Source organism: Brachycentrus maculatus, unplaced genomic scaffold, assembly GCF_059751285.1.
Source record: "Brachycentrus maculatus isolate JH-2025_06_01 unplaced genomic scaffold, ASM5975128v1 h1tg000334l, whole genome shotgun sequence".
In the NCBI taxonomy this organism is placed as follows: Eukaryota; Metazoa; Arthropoda; class Insecta; order Trichoptera; family Brachycentridae; genus Brachycentrus; species Brachycentrus maculatus.
Genome location: NW_028281083.1, coordinates 645,625 through 662,858, shown reverse-complemented (window position 1 = coordinate 662,858; position 17,234 = coordinate 645,625). Strand labels below are relative to the sequence as shown.

Genomic DNA, 17,234 nt, shown 5'->3' with positions numbered 1-17,234 from the left:
TTTCATATATTTTAGTATAATTAACTTTTAAAAATAACATGAATTTCAACAGATTTGTGACGCAGAAATAAAATAAAATAATTTTCTGGCGGGAGTCATAAACCTTATTATTTTCTCAAATTAAATGATCATTCGGGAGATTAAAATCTTGAATAAACGCTGCCAATAAAGTAATAAAATGGCATGAAATGTGCCGTATAATAATATAATGGCTGATGCAAATCCCATTTATAGCGATCCCAGGCATTTACGCATCGGCCAATGAATTTCCGAGAACGTTTAAAATAAATTCTCGAATGCACTTACGATTAGACCATTACAAACAAATTGAGTTAAACCGAGAGAAACGATAATTAAATTATCTTCACATGACAGTAAATTAAAAAGGCATTCAGGATACTGCATCCACATAAATTTTACGCATACCTTAAAATAAATTGGTCCTTTACGTTTTTTTACTAAAATTTATTTATATATTTATTTATTTGTTCGGGAATTACACATATTTTTATAAAGTTTCATTAACAATTATAAAGCCAATTAAACAATTCCACATTTCGGCAAAGGGGTATATCTGTCTCAGACCAAATTTTACAGGAGAGCAAAAACAAACTTGTGAAATAAATAACTCATTTATTTTATGTATTTTTTTATGTACATATCTCAATAAAACTAAATAAGTATTGCAACTACAGCTACATCCTTTTGCCATGATTATGGAATACACTATTTTAGACATTTTGTAGAATAAACTTAAAAAATGAAAAATTTGACAGATATACCCCTTTGCCATTACATTACCGATTTATGTTATAATTAGTTGAACATTAAGATATAAAATAAGATAGAGAAGAGAGGGTGGGTGTGGGTGTGTGTGTGTATGTGTGTCTGTGTCTGTGTCTGTGTGTGTGTGAGGGTGGAAGTAAAAGAGTAAGGGTATGGTATAAAATGGATTATGCAGGAAGGAAAAGGAGGGGAGAGGAATGAATGAGAGTGAAAATGTTAGTAATATTAGTATATAACCACTCACCGAGATTTTTATGTCTACCGGTTTCGAGACGTTCCCGTCTCTTCGTCAGGACAATCACTACAACAGCTTGCAAAAAATACTACACGTTGTATTGACTGTCTCGAAACCGGTAGACATTAAAATCTTGGTAAGTAATTATATTCTAATATTACTAACACTTTTGTAAATTAAAATATTAAAGTTAAAATGACTAACCACAAAGTAAATGCTTTGAATATTGAAAATGATGAGAATTAATAGGACCTTTTTGTAGATCTGATCAGAGATTTTTTGAGATATTTATTAACACTAAAATATTTTTCGTAATAACGTGCGTTGTTAATTTATATTCGCCTTCTTAGTGTAGGTCTAGGTAATTTTTAAGGTTTAGTGTCTGAAATTTCATGTTCTATTTCCGGCGGGGTCAAAATAAATGGTATTTTTTAATTCTTATGTTTATTTACTATCACCCTGGACTGGTAACTAAATAAAAATTATATACATATACAATATTAACAGTTATGAGCAAACTGATAAATTTTACATGAACATGAGTTATCACTTAAACCACCCAATGATATTTCGTAAGTCCTATCTCAGGTCCATTTTTCCTTCTTTAAAACTTCCTTGCTTCTTTTGAGATTCTTTTGTTTTTAATCTTTCATTTTTTTATTGATTTGGAAATTTGATAACCATCAATAATTTGATTGAAACATTCAATGCATACACTACACAAAGCTTCTTGTTAAGCTTTCACTTTAAACCATGAAATTATTTATCTTGTAGATTATACCGTGGGTATACTGGCAAAAAACCTTAAGTCTAAAATCCCTGTTTGAATAATCCCTGTTATTTAAAGCTTTTATAATAAAATTAAGCCTGAATAAAATACCCGCTTTTCAATTTAAAGTTGATTTAACTTTTAAAACCACATAAATATGACATTTCAAACTACTTAGTGTATTTTACCAGTTTAAAGGACGTTGAAAACATTACAATATGCATCATTATGTTGAAATTGCATAAACCTTATAAAATAAAACAACTTTGTTTTAACCACTTTTTATTGGTTCACATTTTCCAACCGGTTTCGACAAGAACCTTGTCATCCTCAGGGTTTATGTACTAATTGTAAAAAATTGAAAACAAAGTGGTTAAAACAATGTTGTTTTATTTTCATTAAATTTATAAAATGTGCCAAAGTATCTGCGAAAAACATTCAAGAAGAAGACAAAATTGCATATTTTAGAGTTAATATTTTTGCCAGTACACCCACGATATGAAATCTATACTCTCCATAGCTTTTATGATTTAATCATCATCAGTTGTATTGGGCACTAATAGTACCTGAGTGATAATATTCTCGAGTGATAAGTGTCTTTGTTAAGACTAAGGGCAGAACATTAAGTTTATACTGAGGCATTGACCGTTGTTTTACGAGTGGCCGAGACGGGCGGATAGCGAATACCCCGGCTTGGATTATAAAATTTGGAATGTGGAATGAATGGTGAATTAAAGCTTAATTATCGACTTTGCAATGGAGATTATTCCAATAACCAGTCGTGGAAATGTATCTGTTTATCACATTATTACTCGAGGCCAGGCCGGTGGGACGCACTGTACGATGAACAGTAGCGCGGCGGGAAGATAGCGGATCAAAGAAAGAAATCAGTGACAAATAATCAATTTCAGTATTATACAGTAATAATTATTTACAACTGAAGATTCACAAGTCCGATTCGCGGTGTCTTTAATGCAACATTTTAATTTGATTCGAATTGATCGTAAACTCGATCGATTTTCAACAGGTATCTGGACTTACTTAAAATCTCACTACCTAAATTTTATATTAATCAATATTGTTCTTACTCGTATCCATACCTAATGGTGCATAGGGCACTACATCGCTTGAACGCAGTGTATATTGATCATTAATCACATGACGGCAGAGTAATCAGCCCTGTGTGAAAGATACCAATCTAGGGTAATATTAAATAAATTTTATGGAGAAAAATTAGTCATGTTCATTGTGACTCCCTTAGACTCAAACCTGGGACCTCCAGTATTGTAGCCAAACGCTTTAATCACTGCGCTACGACGGGTGACAAAAAAGTTTCATTCACAATATAGATACAATATAGTTTAATTATCATATGAAAGTAATAGTTTATATTTAAAAAAAAACTAATATCATTGTTAGTAATGGCGTCATAATTATTTATATATTAATAGACATTTTAATTAAATTTCTTCCCTACTAAATTAAAAATTTGAATTTTGCCAATTTAAATGTCAGTTAGTACCTTCAAAGATTTAATTATTTTTGTATATTTTTATCATTTTTTAACGAATGTTGAATAGCTCCTTGTGAAATTCAAAAAATCTTTAAATCATCTTTAAATAATTCTTAACACTGCGTTTATATGATGCAGTGCCCTATGCACCATTGGGTGCAGATAAGGGTTTGAATGAATGAATAAATAAGAGTTTTAATCAGCGATAAATAATCAAACAGCAGAGAGGTATTTTTGCTTGATGTAAAGTTATTCGCTTATCATTACATGAATATATATTTGTAAAACAATAGTATTTTTTTAAATAATTACCAATAATCCCCTCGGCTGCAGTGACGAGTGCAGGGGCGCAGGCGGTGAATAGCGCCATCACTACCATGGCGTGGAGGGAGGGAGGTCCCATAGCTGGGCGAGGGCGGGAAGGCCAGCTGAGGGGTGCACTCCCCCTCTGTACGGGGGTGGCAAATCCTGAAAAATAACCAAAACAAACAATTTTATTGCTGACAACATTTTCGTCTTTATCATTATGTCGTAGTAATAAAATATTTTTATAGGTAATTTTATTAAAAACCATTTGTAATGTTTCTCATTACGTTCTTCATCATAGTATTTTATTACAAACTATCTAGAACTTATTTTTTTCAATTTCTTAATAAATTTGTATTATTTTATATTTTCAGTATTTTTAAGATTATTTTTGAAAATAATTTTTTTTAAATATTTTGGCAAATTTATTATAAACATTTTTTTTAAATGGATTTGAAGACGTTGAAAAACATTATCTTCAATGAAATTGGTATTTTTTTTACTGTTGCTTTAACAAACTTTTATAATGAGCAAGTTTAAATAAGCAATCTTCGGGTAACAGTGCCTTAACCATTGGTGCTTTTCTCTTTAATCCACGTACGATTCCTCTTTTATTTCCTTTTCTAGATTGCATTTTTTTTTATAATATAAATAATAGCGTCGCCTGTATACTGCTAAACATATCCATGAATCTAGTTTAGAGTGATTGGGATGAAAATAAATAAGATACAGCAAACTTATTTAAACGTTAAAATTAAGTTCAAAGTTGTGGTGTTGTTTATAAATATTATTTCAAAAATTTTTGAGAAAATAAAAGTTAAAATTTGAATTATAAATCATCATAAATTTTCCGTAATATACAGTCCGTTCCGTAAAATAAAATTATTTTTTAGTAAAAATAGTTGAGTGTCAGATGAAAAAAAGTACTAAAGATTATGTATATCTTTACAATGAAGCAAAAAGAACAATGCTTGAATTATTTGTCTAATTATTTAATAATATATCTATCAAATAAATCATTTAAGTTGACAGTAGTGAGTTAAGATTATTAATGACACTCACTTTTTTGTCATTAATAGTAGCGATATATTTTTTTAATCAAACCAATATAGTCTCGTATTTTTTTATTGCATAGAAATTACAAAATAAAGAATAATTTAATTCAATATTATGTAAAACATGTCACTTATCAAATTGAAATTCTCGCTTTTGTAAGTTGACTGAAAATAATAAAATCTTAGCTCGCAATCTTTTAACTAACTAAAAGATATCACTTTTCTTGTTAGTTATGTTTTTTTCATTAGCGTGATTGAATTTTTACGAAACACAAGAGAAATTGGTAAAAGCAATACTGCCCCTCTTCCATAAAACAATTTTTATTCATTATGTATTATATAAATCAACTAGTCGCCATGTCTGACACGTATTTTACATTTAGAGATGATGTTTTATTTTTGCAATCGAAATAAAAATCTTCAAATACACAGATAAAACCAATCGTGTGATTGATCCATTTTATTACTTGTTAGATAAGCTGTTGTTGAAAGCTAAAAAGTCTCTCTTCCTTTCATCCCTTCGATTTTTTTCCTCTCTATTTTATTTTATTTATGCTAATAGTAAGGCAGTTGCGGTTCACCATTTTGTACTGTTTCCTCTTGTTTTATAAAGCTATGTTTTTCACTCGCTTTCTTTAACCTCTTATGTTTGTCACACTTTCAATCCAGCTTATTTTCTTCGATATTAATAAATTTTGAAAAAAAATCGAGTTTATTAAGTGACAGTATTTCATGCTGCTATATTTCGATTTTGTTTTTTTCATTATATTATAAAGATACTTAAAGACAATACTTAATCGAATAATTGGGAGATTAATATCACAATATTTTTTAAAAATATATTTATAACGAAGAATGTAACTTTATGCCTTATAGTTTTATGTGGTGTTCAATTGTTTTGATTATTTATGTTTTTAGTCAGGAATTTTAAGTAACTAACATTTACAAGATAAATTTAGATTTAAAATGAGAAAATAAATGAGAAATGCATGGTGTTGCATAACATACGGCATTCGCGTGGTCAAAAAACCATATGTCGTTAGTGACCGATTTATGGGCATGGACCACTGAATGCCATTATACTTATAGGCGGAAGCAATGTTAATGACTCTCACATATTAATAAAAAGAACTCTCAATATGATGTTTACGATGTAATAACAACATTTAATCGAAATTTCAAAACTAAAAATATTTTTATTATTTTGTTCCTCATTACCAATGAAAAGGTTGTTCGGTTTTCAGTAGTGAGGACAATTTAGAAAATTTAAAATTTTGGTATTTTTTCTCTTTAAACATTGTACTTCTGAATTCAGAAAGTAGGATAAAAACATATTTCTAAAGTATTGAAGAAAAGCAAATACTTATTATATATATTTTCAATATGGTATGTCAATGATCTTACGCATTCAATAGAAATAATAATGTTGTAAACGCATTTTTACCACCGCGATTTTAAAAAAAATACGCGTTGTGGATTAGTACCTATATTTATATAAGTATATTTTTTTAAATTCTGCGTCCTGCGTTTCAACTATTAAAGTGAAAATTTTACTTATATTTATTGCGACCCCTTTAGGAACTGAACGGGTTAATAAAAACTACGAAAACAGTATGAAATTTAAATATTTGTATTAGAAATAAGTACACAAATATTTCTATTCATATCTATTTTTTTTAATTAAACAACTGAAAAATATAAAAGGGGTATCATGTTAACAAAAAAATATTAATAATCTTTCGATTTTTAGCCAGAATCGACAGAATTCATAAAATTTCAACATTTGTATGAAATGGCGTGAAGATCCTTAACAGACATACAAGTACATACATGGTGTGTAGTTGCGAGTGGAATAAAAAATGGTCACGTGGTAGGCGCCGTCTGGGGAATTGTACGGAGAAAAAAATGTGACATAAATTATTATGAAGCAGCACTTTGCGTGGGCAGATTCTGTCTTCGTGACAGCCTAAGTACAGATACACGTTTTATTGAATTAAATATATTATCTACAATTGATATGAGACGTCTACTTTTAGAGCAAAAAATATCCCTGACTCGTATAATTATTTCGCGATGAAAAATTAACCACGCATGGGTGATTTATGTGTGCACATTTTTAAATTAGCCTTTTATTCCGTTATTAAAATTTACAAAAAAAAAACAAACAAAATATGGAACAAAATGTACCAAGTGTCATTTATTGTGTTGGCTCAAATTTTGTTGATATTCGTTTCAATAAAATACAATATTTTAATGAAAACTAATAAATACACTTTTTTCTTAATATATACTTGTAGAAAATAAATAATAGACAAAGTTTCAATTTACACCTAAACTTTGTTATTTTATAGATATTAAAGTTTTTTTCAGTCATTTTATTCGATAAAATAAAGTTACGGGAATTGAAGCTAAATACATATATCTTTTAATACTGAGGATATTTTTTGCCTTTCGTTATTTCATTAAAATAAAATACTTCCCAAAACAAGAGAGAAAAAGAAAAAAAAACACGAATATTTTACAAATGTCATTTATTGCGTTGACTATTTTTATATTTTATTATAATTTGACATAACTAACTGGACGCAATCTGACTAGTTAAATACTGAAAAATTCATTTGAATATACATACTCGTATATACGTTCCAAGATAAAACTTAAATATTTTGATAGTTCACAGTATTGATAAATTTGATTAAAATTCACTATCCTTAATGTTTTTCTGCCTTCATAGTGCAGTGGTAACTACGTTTGTCTAGCATGCTGAAGATTCAGAATGTTATATTCTATCGAAATACTTATTCAAAGAATTTGTATATTTAATCAACGATTTCTTAACAAGCAAACACTAGTTATAACAAATTAGAATACGTCTTAGAAATTCAGCAAAGTTACCCTGAACTGATTATCCTTTGATGTTTTATTTGGTTTGTTTGAATTGTACTTGAATCGCTTCCCAGTTCTTAGTAACACGAAGTAAAAACTAAGCAACTTGGGCCGTTCCGTGTAAAGATGGGATCATCGCATTCATTGAAATTATTATAAAGATCAATAATAGGTAGTCGCGTGGTATGTTGTGCTTTTCTGGAATTAGCATGTAATCATGAACCTCTTTGTGCTTTGTCCTGTTTGTACTGTAATGATAAAGGATGAACGTATTTCCAAGATGTCTGAAAATCATATAAATAAACACCAGTAGGTATTTGTTTTTTTGTTTAAATCAACAGTCGTTTAATGTTGTACTGAGAAATAAATTTATTTTCTATCTTGTCTGGTTGAACCATTTAAAAAAAATCATTTCAAAACAGTACGAGTGAGAAAATAATACTCTTTCAAACCCAATTTCTACTCGCATATTTGTATAATATTAATGAAAAGCCACGTTTAAAACTTTGTTACGAGTATAAATAGCTTTACTGAACAATTTGATCAATTGTAGGAAAATTTCTTTAAATTCAATAATAATAACAGTATTTAATTTGTTCCAGTAAAAATGAGGGGTAAGAAATAAACCATTTTATATTTAAAAGAGTAAGCCTCTCAAAAACCCACTAAATACAAGGTAAATAACAAGAGCACATATAAAAATCAACAAATTAATTAATAAATAAGTTAAGGATTTTTTTATATAAAAAAAATGTTTCTGGTCCACCGTTCTGCATATGACGATATCTACCCTTTATGTCAACGCTGACAATGTATATTAATATCAATATAACTCACAAAGCTTACTCTTACATAAATTTCAGATACTCTAATCTTTGATTGATTTTGAATTGTAATTTAATTAAACCACTTTGTTTAAACTTGAAGCTTCAAGTTAGAAGCTTGAAGCGTCACATTCAGTACTCAAAAATGGTGGGTCCCAATACCATGTAAGTGCCAGTAAAGCATAAAAAGATAAGAGGTTAGCTGGCCACTGCTCTCGGGTTATGGAACCCATTTCTATCGCATTCATTAATCACGTTCGCTATAAAGAGTAAATAGGCGATTTAAGACACTAACTGAGATACGCTTTGCGGCTCTTTGGAGATAAAGGATCAAAGCGAACAATTTTTAAATACTTCATTTGTGAAATCTAAGTAATTAATATTTTTGTGGCTACCTAAAACGAAATGCTTTGATTTAAAATAAATCAGTTAGAACTATTTTTAATTACTCATAACTAATTATTCTTTATTTTTTGACATCTCATCAAAGATGAAGAAGAATATGGAAGTCTGGGCATTTACGGGGCTGACGACCGTCAAATGCTGGTTTAAGTGATCACTTTACACAAGTGTAACATTCACCAATTTTACCCATTGTTGACAACCACGCTACTCAAATTCTCGGAAGTTCTCTGTATATGAACCAATTTTGAAACATTGTTCTTGAATCACTAGAACTTCACTACAGACATCATATTTTCTATATTCTTCTTCATCTTTGATGAGATGTCAAAAAATAATATGAAAAAAACTCCTGTTATTGGAGATAATACAGATTTGTGAACAAGTATTTGGACACACTCAAAATGTTGTAATTATTCGTTATTTGACTTTTATTTGTTATACTTAATATTAATTGTACATAAAGTATGTTTTTTAGGTATTTTAAACACCATTACAAATATTATCTTGAAAGTAACTAATGTTTTTTTTTATATTAATTGTTTTTTACTATTAATATTATTTTATTGTATTTAAGTGTATTGAATTGGAATATTTAATATATTTATGTGTAAACCTATCTTTTACACTACTTGGTGTTTATTGAATTGATCTCTTAGACTAGTGTAGCCATTTTTTTTTTCAAGAAAGCCGTTGGGATTTTAAGTTAATGTATGCTTCATATTAATGACAATCACAAAAAATAGGTTAATCACTTTAAAAAAGTATTGAGTTTTTTTACGAATAAAATTCCAGTTTTAAGTTTTTTTATTCCTTCAAAACTCCTATATTATTATTAACGTAGTGGGATTGAACGTTTTTTTTAAGACTTTCAATTTCATCAAATTTTCACATTTTAAATCCTATTATGGAAACTTTTACAATTCGTATACAAATTTAATTTTATGTCTTTCATGGTGACATTTTTCTATTCGTCGGGAAGTTGGAACACTACTCATGCCTTTATTAAAGTCATTTAAGGTTTAAAAAATAAATAAAACTGCTCTTCACTAGATAATAAAGCTGTAAATCATTTGAGACATCAATTTAAGATTTTTCCCGCTTTAATGTAATTAGTTTACCAATTTCTAAGTAATTGCGCGTGATTTATTATTACGTCTTCCAATGTAAAACATGATCTTTTTATTAGGTCAATGCTACTACGATTGACAGAAAAGGTCAAATATTATATATTTGCAACCGAATATTAAAAACATGAAACTATTTAATCACCATCCATACCGCAAAAAGCGAAGTTATTACATATTACAACGTTTTATGGTTCCGTGATTGAAAGTACCAACTTATAATAAACCATAATCTTCGAAAAGTAGCCTTACAGTTTCTTAACCTTTTTTAATAATTGTTTTCAAAGAAAAATACTCTTAAACAAATACAATTTTTAAGCGAAATCAAAATGAGCATATTAATTTTTAATATGTATATAATACATTTTGTATATTAAAAGTATTGTTAATTTTTTGGTATGGTAATATGACACTCTCCCTGTCATTCGTCAATTACATTGTGTAATACCACTTAAAAACACTACTTCATGACTACCGGTTTCGGAATAACCATTTCATCATCAGGTAAACTTGACGCTAAAGTAGTCAATAGTCAGTAGTCATTGGGTCGTATTTTATGTGGTAATATTACACAAAGTGAAAGATGAACGATAAGAAGTAATGTGTATAATACGTTAGATGTCATGAGACTGCGGTTTAAAGTATTCGTGCATGGAATTTTAGAATCGAACTTAATTATTTCATTTGACCTAAGAATAAATATTTTTTTTTTTAAATATATTCACATGTATTAAAAATTTCAGATCGATTCCACGAGGAGACGTGGATAAATTGCAATAATTTTTGGACAGTGTGTCGATACCCCTTAGCCGAGATAAATAAAATCAAACATAGATCAGCACCCCTCAATATATTATCGGGAAAAAGAGTTGAAAATGTGCCACCTTTTTTTATATTGTTATTTATGGTAGTATTTATTTGTAAAGATATAAATTTTAAAATAACCAGCATTAAAATATTGATTTCATCATTTGGTTCGGCAGTCATTTTGTAGTAATATTTATCCATTTTTAATTTTACTACTACTTTTTAGTTTTACTACTACTATTTAGTTTTACTACTACTACTACTACTACTACCATCACGCCGTTTTTCCGCAGGGGTAGGCAGAGAGGATGGAACGCCACACTCTTCTGTCCTGACATACATTCCTCGCCTCCTTCACATCCATACATCTAGTCATACATGCCCTCCGATTACGCAGACTTTTGACACCGCCAGATTTTAGGTTCTGATTGTCGGCGTGCTAGTACCGACACTAATGTATGGAAGCGAAACATGGAACTGGCAAAGGAAGGATGAAAGCAGAGTGAACGCTGTTGAAATGCGCTCCCTCAGACAAATGTGTGGAATATCATTGTATGACAGAATTAAAAACGACGATATAAGAAAGGAATGTAAGGCTGAACGAGGAATAATTGAAAAGATTAGGAAGAGTTCTTTGCGGTGGTATGGACATGTGGAGCGAATGGATAGCGAGAGAATGACTAAGAAAATATATGTGGCGAATGTGAGAGGGAAAACAGAACGTGGACGACCGAAAAAGACTTGGCACGATCAGATCAATCAGTTTTACCAACTTGGTAAAAACAACTATTTCTTAAAATCTATTGTAACACATGTTTCGATACATTCTGCATTATTTTCAAACACGGTTCATAGAAACATAATTAAAAATAAAACATTAATGTGTGCATTTAAAGCAAAGCAATTGAAATATTTTACAGATTTATGTGATCAACAAGCAAGTAATTGAATATCGCATTGATTGATGAATCTTATTGTTGCATTCAATTTATAATTACTTGTATTTATAAAGAAATGTAAGTAAAAATACTTAATTATCTATTTATTTATTGATTTGGCGTTTAATTTGTAGAACTCCATTTTAATTTATGTCTTAATTTTAAATCAAACACAAATTTTTGAGTCTACTAAGTTGTATTTTATTAACAAAAACACATAAAAAATTATAATGTGACAATTGTTTTGCCTTGTTAGGGCATTATCAAACGAATGTGAAGATCAAATGGACTACGGTCCTTATGTAGCTATACAATTCTAAGTGACAGTTTTAACACGTGCAGCAATAATTTATGGGAGACAACAGTAGCTAATGGGGGATGTAGGTATGTACCCTTATATTTATTTTCTGGGAAAGGAAGAATTTATTGACATGGCCTCTCTCTCTCTCTCTATGTAAACGCTTGCATGATGCGTTATTGATAAACTAATAATTACATCTACATATATAAATTCTTAAAAATAATATTACCAACAATTTTATTAAGCTTTAAAATATTAATTCTCCAAAATATGGCCATGTCAATAAATTCTTCCTTTCCCATATCCTTTTAATACATATACTTAATAATCGTTAAGTGTAATCGACCTTTGTAAAAAGATGAGTCTGGTTCTTTACTCAGACATCTATTTCGAATGCTTACTGGCAATAAAGCATTCATCATTCACTCCACTGTATCGTAGCAGAGCACTTAGTGCCCCTTAACAGTGCTTAGAACTGCTCAGAGCTTAGCCCTCAACTCGGCCATCATTTAAAATACACTGTGATTAATCAGGTTTGAGAATCAATGACCGTAAGATATATTAAGTAAGTTTTTTTAGAAAAATACAAAAACGTTAATAAAACAGATGTTTCTTCCATAGTAATAAAAATTGAAACCATAGAGTTAAGATAAGATTATATATATATATAAATTCTTTTACAACATTTTTAGTGTGTCCAAATACTTGTTCACAAATCTGGATTATCTCCAATTAAAGGAGTTATAGGGTAGAATTGGTGAATGTTACACGTAAAGTGATCATTTGAACCAGCCTATGACGGTCGTCAGCCGCGTAAATGCCCAAACTTCCATATTCTTGTTAATTTTTGATGAGATGTCAAAAAATAATATGAATTCCTTGGATTCACATTAATTAAGATGAATGCTTTTCATCCAATGGATTCAACTACCCGTACTTTTCTATGTTACAATCAAGTATTTATGTATTGGTGTAAAATGTGTCCAGGGAAAGTGATTTATTGGTGAAGTTGACAAATTCAAAGTCATAGTTTTCGAAAGAGATAAATAGAGATCTGGATATGCATAATTAGTAAATGGGGAAATTTTGGAACAGTTAGATTATTTCGTATATATCGGAAATATGTTTTCAAGGGATGGAAAGAATGACAATGATATTGAAAAGAGAGTGAATGCTGGGAACAGAGTGAATGGTGCACATAATTCAGTAGCTAATAAAACCCTATCAGCAAAAGCTAAACAAGCATTACACTATAGTGTTCGGATTCCAATCCTAATGCATGGTAGTGAATCGTGGAATTGTCAAAATAATGATTAAAGTGGACTGAATGCAGATGAAATGCGTTCTCTCAAACGAATTTGCGGGAAAAGATGTAAAATATATGTTCGAATGGTGATATAAGGAACGAATGCAAGGCTGAGATAATCTTTATCGATAAAATTAAGAAAGGTGTGTTGAGATGGTTTGGGTATGTGAATCTAATGGAAAAAATAGTTAAATAAATATATTAGGCGAATGTGGTTGGTAATAGAAGAAGGCCGAGGAAAATTTGGTATGATCAAGTATTTTAAAAACTTGAAAGTGGTTACCATCCAAAATTAAATCAATGTTCTGATATTTTTTAATATATTTATATGGCTTTCATAACCATTAGGAGAAAATTTAGACTGTTAACATGTGATTAATGAACTTAACGAGTAGTTTCTTTAAAGTCTTCCGAAAAAGCTCTCAGTCACATCAAAAGCTGTTACATATTATTGCGACGACAAATTATATCAAGGTCTAGTATTTTTATTCATTTCTTAAAATGGAGTTCCCAGTATTAGTGGTGCTGACAGACAAACACCTGTGCGGCTTTTGGCTACTGTATTTCCCTCCAATTATTCAATGCGTAATAATATTGTTAAAATAATTGGACGTATAAGACTTGCTCGGCACAAGATACAACGTTCTGTACTATACGAGGGTAAGGAATATTGCTACCAGCTGCTGTACATGATACGAACCGATTATAATGTTTAGATTCTGACCGAGCTTCTTTAATCTGATCTCAGGTCTTTTGATCTGCCCCATTTGTAAACATTTACTATCGAGTGGTTGAGTAACATTTTAAATAAATAGAACTTCATTAATTTATTACGTCGTATTTCTAAATGGCAGATCAGATTCACACCCGATAAAAATACATTTTATATGGTATCTGAAAATAGTCCTTTACAATATAATGTAACGTCTACCTCGTACCTAAACACTAAGGTAAAAATAATAAGTAGTTATTGTAAAGTTTTGATAGCAAAAATTCCAAAAAAAATTATGATTTTAGAATTAACTTGTTTTCTAGCGATTTAAAACATGTTCATGTATATATTTTAAAATATTATTACCTCAATAAATAAACAAAGTACCTAATATAAAAAGCGTTGTATTGAGATGTATTTCCTTTAGACTTGGATTAACCTAGTAAAGAGATTACAAAGAAAAAAATATCCATTAAAATAAATTAACTCAAAATATTGGCACTTTCTTTTGAAATATCCCAAAAATAATTTAAAAAATATTTTAAGACCTCTTAGATGCAAAATTTGTAAGCATTTCTTGTATAAATTTAAAAAGCTAACTTCACTTTGCAATAAACAATAAAATTATAAGAACCATCAATAGTAATTTCGTTATTATCTGTCACATAAAGTTATGTTTTTTTTATTCATTTATTTATTTGTTCAGGAATTATACAGCTTTACATTTAAAAAAATAGAAAATTGTTTTTATCAACAATAATAAAGCCAATTTAACCATTCCACATTTATGTTATAATTAGTTTAACATGAAGGATATTTATAAAAAATATTTTTGTAAGCTTATTATAAGCCTGAGATATTTTTAGATAATAGCAATTAATCTTTTCCGCATGAAAGTTTTTCAATATCAGACACGAAGCTATCCCTGGCAATTTATTTTGCAAGTCATGTTAGCACAAAGGAGCTGTATTTATAGCTGAACTGATGACTTGTATTATTTATATTAGAATAAAAACTACGGTTTATTCATGGAAATTATGAAAGAAAAGTCAAGCATTTATCAATTAGGTAAATGATGAGGATGTGTTTCTTTTTAATACACTTATTTCGAATTATCCGAAACAATATTGAGTATAGTCATGAGTGAGTGCAATATTGATCTTATTATTAATTTAATCGTTAACATGGTTCAAACAGAAAAGTAAGTAAGAAAAAACATATCATTTATTTTTTTAAATAATGACTTAACCCTTCACTGCATGACTTTTTTTGCATGACTGTATGACTGCATTGACAGTTCGTCTTCGAGAGACAAGTGAAGTTATTATTTTGGCGTTCATAGCGCATCTTTTGGCTAAATTATGAACTATATACTTCAGTTATGAATGTAACTAATCAGTAACAACAAAGAATGGTTGCTTATATTTTTGAGGGACGTTTTAACACTAGCTTTTGGGTATGTAACAAATTTCATACACTATGCAGAGAAGGGTTAATTATTATCATTGCACGCAGCGAGAGTTACATTAGTTCTATGGTTTTATGTGAATTAAAAAATTTTTAAATGAGTAAAAAAAGCTAATATTACATTTTTTACATAGAATTACGATATTATCACTATATGGCTGAAATTGCGATCATTTTGACGATTTTGATGTAAAATTATGTATGATAGACTTTCGAATGGGAAAATAAGGAGAGAAGGCAATTCTAAGCAGTGTCGATAAAATTAAGAAAGAATGTGAGGTAGTCTGGACATATGTAAGAGATGAAGAATTTTTGCAAAGGAAAAATGGTATATCGTTCTATTTAGAGAGATTTCACCCCTACAGCGTAATGTTAATAGTTTTCAAACATAAAATCGTTTGACAATGCCATAACTAGGCGAAATAATTGTCACAATATTAATTTTTATGTGTTTTTAACAATAAAATACAACTCAGTAGACTAAAAAAAACTGTTTGATTTAACAATTATAGCTTCAAATAATATCTGAGATCTATGATTCATTACCTCGCTTTAAATTATGAATGAATTAATAATCTTTGTTTTCTTGAATGTTTTTCGCATATACTTTGTGTGTCATTTTATAAACTTTATAAAATTAATTAACTTTGTTTTAAACCACTTTTTTATTATAATTTCACTTTAACCTACCGGTTTCGACAATTACCTTATCATCATTAAGGTTTATTAAATTCTAAAACATTAAACATTAAATTAAGTTATTTTAGTTTATAAAGTTAATAATCTTTGTATTCACCAATCCCGTGAATACAAAGGGTATATTTTTAAATAACTTTGTTAGAATTCAGAAGAAAAATATGCAAGTAAAATTATTACTATTCAATAACTATATTGAAGTATGCATTAGTCTCTGAATTGCGTGGGATTATTTAAAACAAGGCATTCGATACAGAAATATTGTTGTGTCAGACGGCGAGGCCAATAAACAGCGCATATACACTTACTGGAAACTATAATACACAACAATGCGTTCACTTTTACAGTGATTGGCATATCGTACATTACTGTACTCATGTTTTATCCTTACATGAAATTAATATGTGAATTATTCAATAGTTCCTTATTAATATCGAATACATATGTATCATGAACAAAACTGTTGCACCACCAGAAGCAATCCAGTCGATTTATTTATTTATTTATATTTATTTATTTATATTTTTTATATCCTACCTACAGGCTTGCATGTAGGTAGGATAGTAAGGGAAGGTGATTGTGAAAAAGATATCACAAACGCCCAGACCATTTTTTAATGTAATAAAAATAGTATGACATGTAAATAAGATATTTTTACATATATTCCAAAACAAAAAAAGATAAGATTTAAGAAGTATGTAACAGTATGATTTATACTGAGTGATATATAATGTCTTTTCTACTTTTTAAATTTTGATATTTTACAATTTTATAATTTACTTAATAAATACCACTATTTCTTAAGATCTCTTATGACCCGTGATTCATCATCGTGCATATATCATCATTATTGAACACTGTACATGAAACTTAAGTCTGTATTTTATAGTTGTCCCCTTGCGAAATTGAAGGATGAAGAGGGGGGGTAGAAACTGTTTCTTTTTTTTATCGTGAGAATCTATTTATTTATTTTGAAAAATTAATGATATTTTCCATTATACACTTTATGTGAATTTGAGCAGAGGTATAGCCTCCTTGGCAGTTGCATGTTTGCCAAACAAGTCTGGCTGTCGACGCAGCGCGCAACAGGGGCATTCCTGCGAC

At 29.3% G+C, this 17,234-nt stretch overlaps 1 protein-coding gene across 4 annotated transcripts in view; it reads right to left on the bottom strand.

The window, feature by feature from the left end:
• Positions 1-17,234, bottom strand: part of cv-2 (crosveinless 2-secreting protein) — a 172,028-nt gene that overhangs the window by 121,182 nt on the left and 33,612 nt on the right. For all 4 annotated transcript variants that reach the window (XM_088268864.1, XM_088268866.1, XM_088268865.1 and 1 more), the window contains exon 3: positions 3,616-3,771. In XM_088268864.1, the coding sequence (XP_088124990.1) occupies positions 3,616-3,706 (91 nt within the window). In that variant the 5' untranslated portion in view covers positions 3,707-3,771. The remainder of the gene's footprint in view (positions 1-3,615; positions 3,772-17,234) is intronic.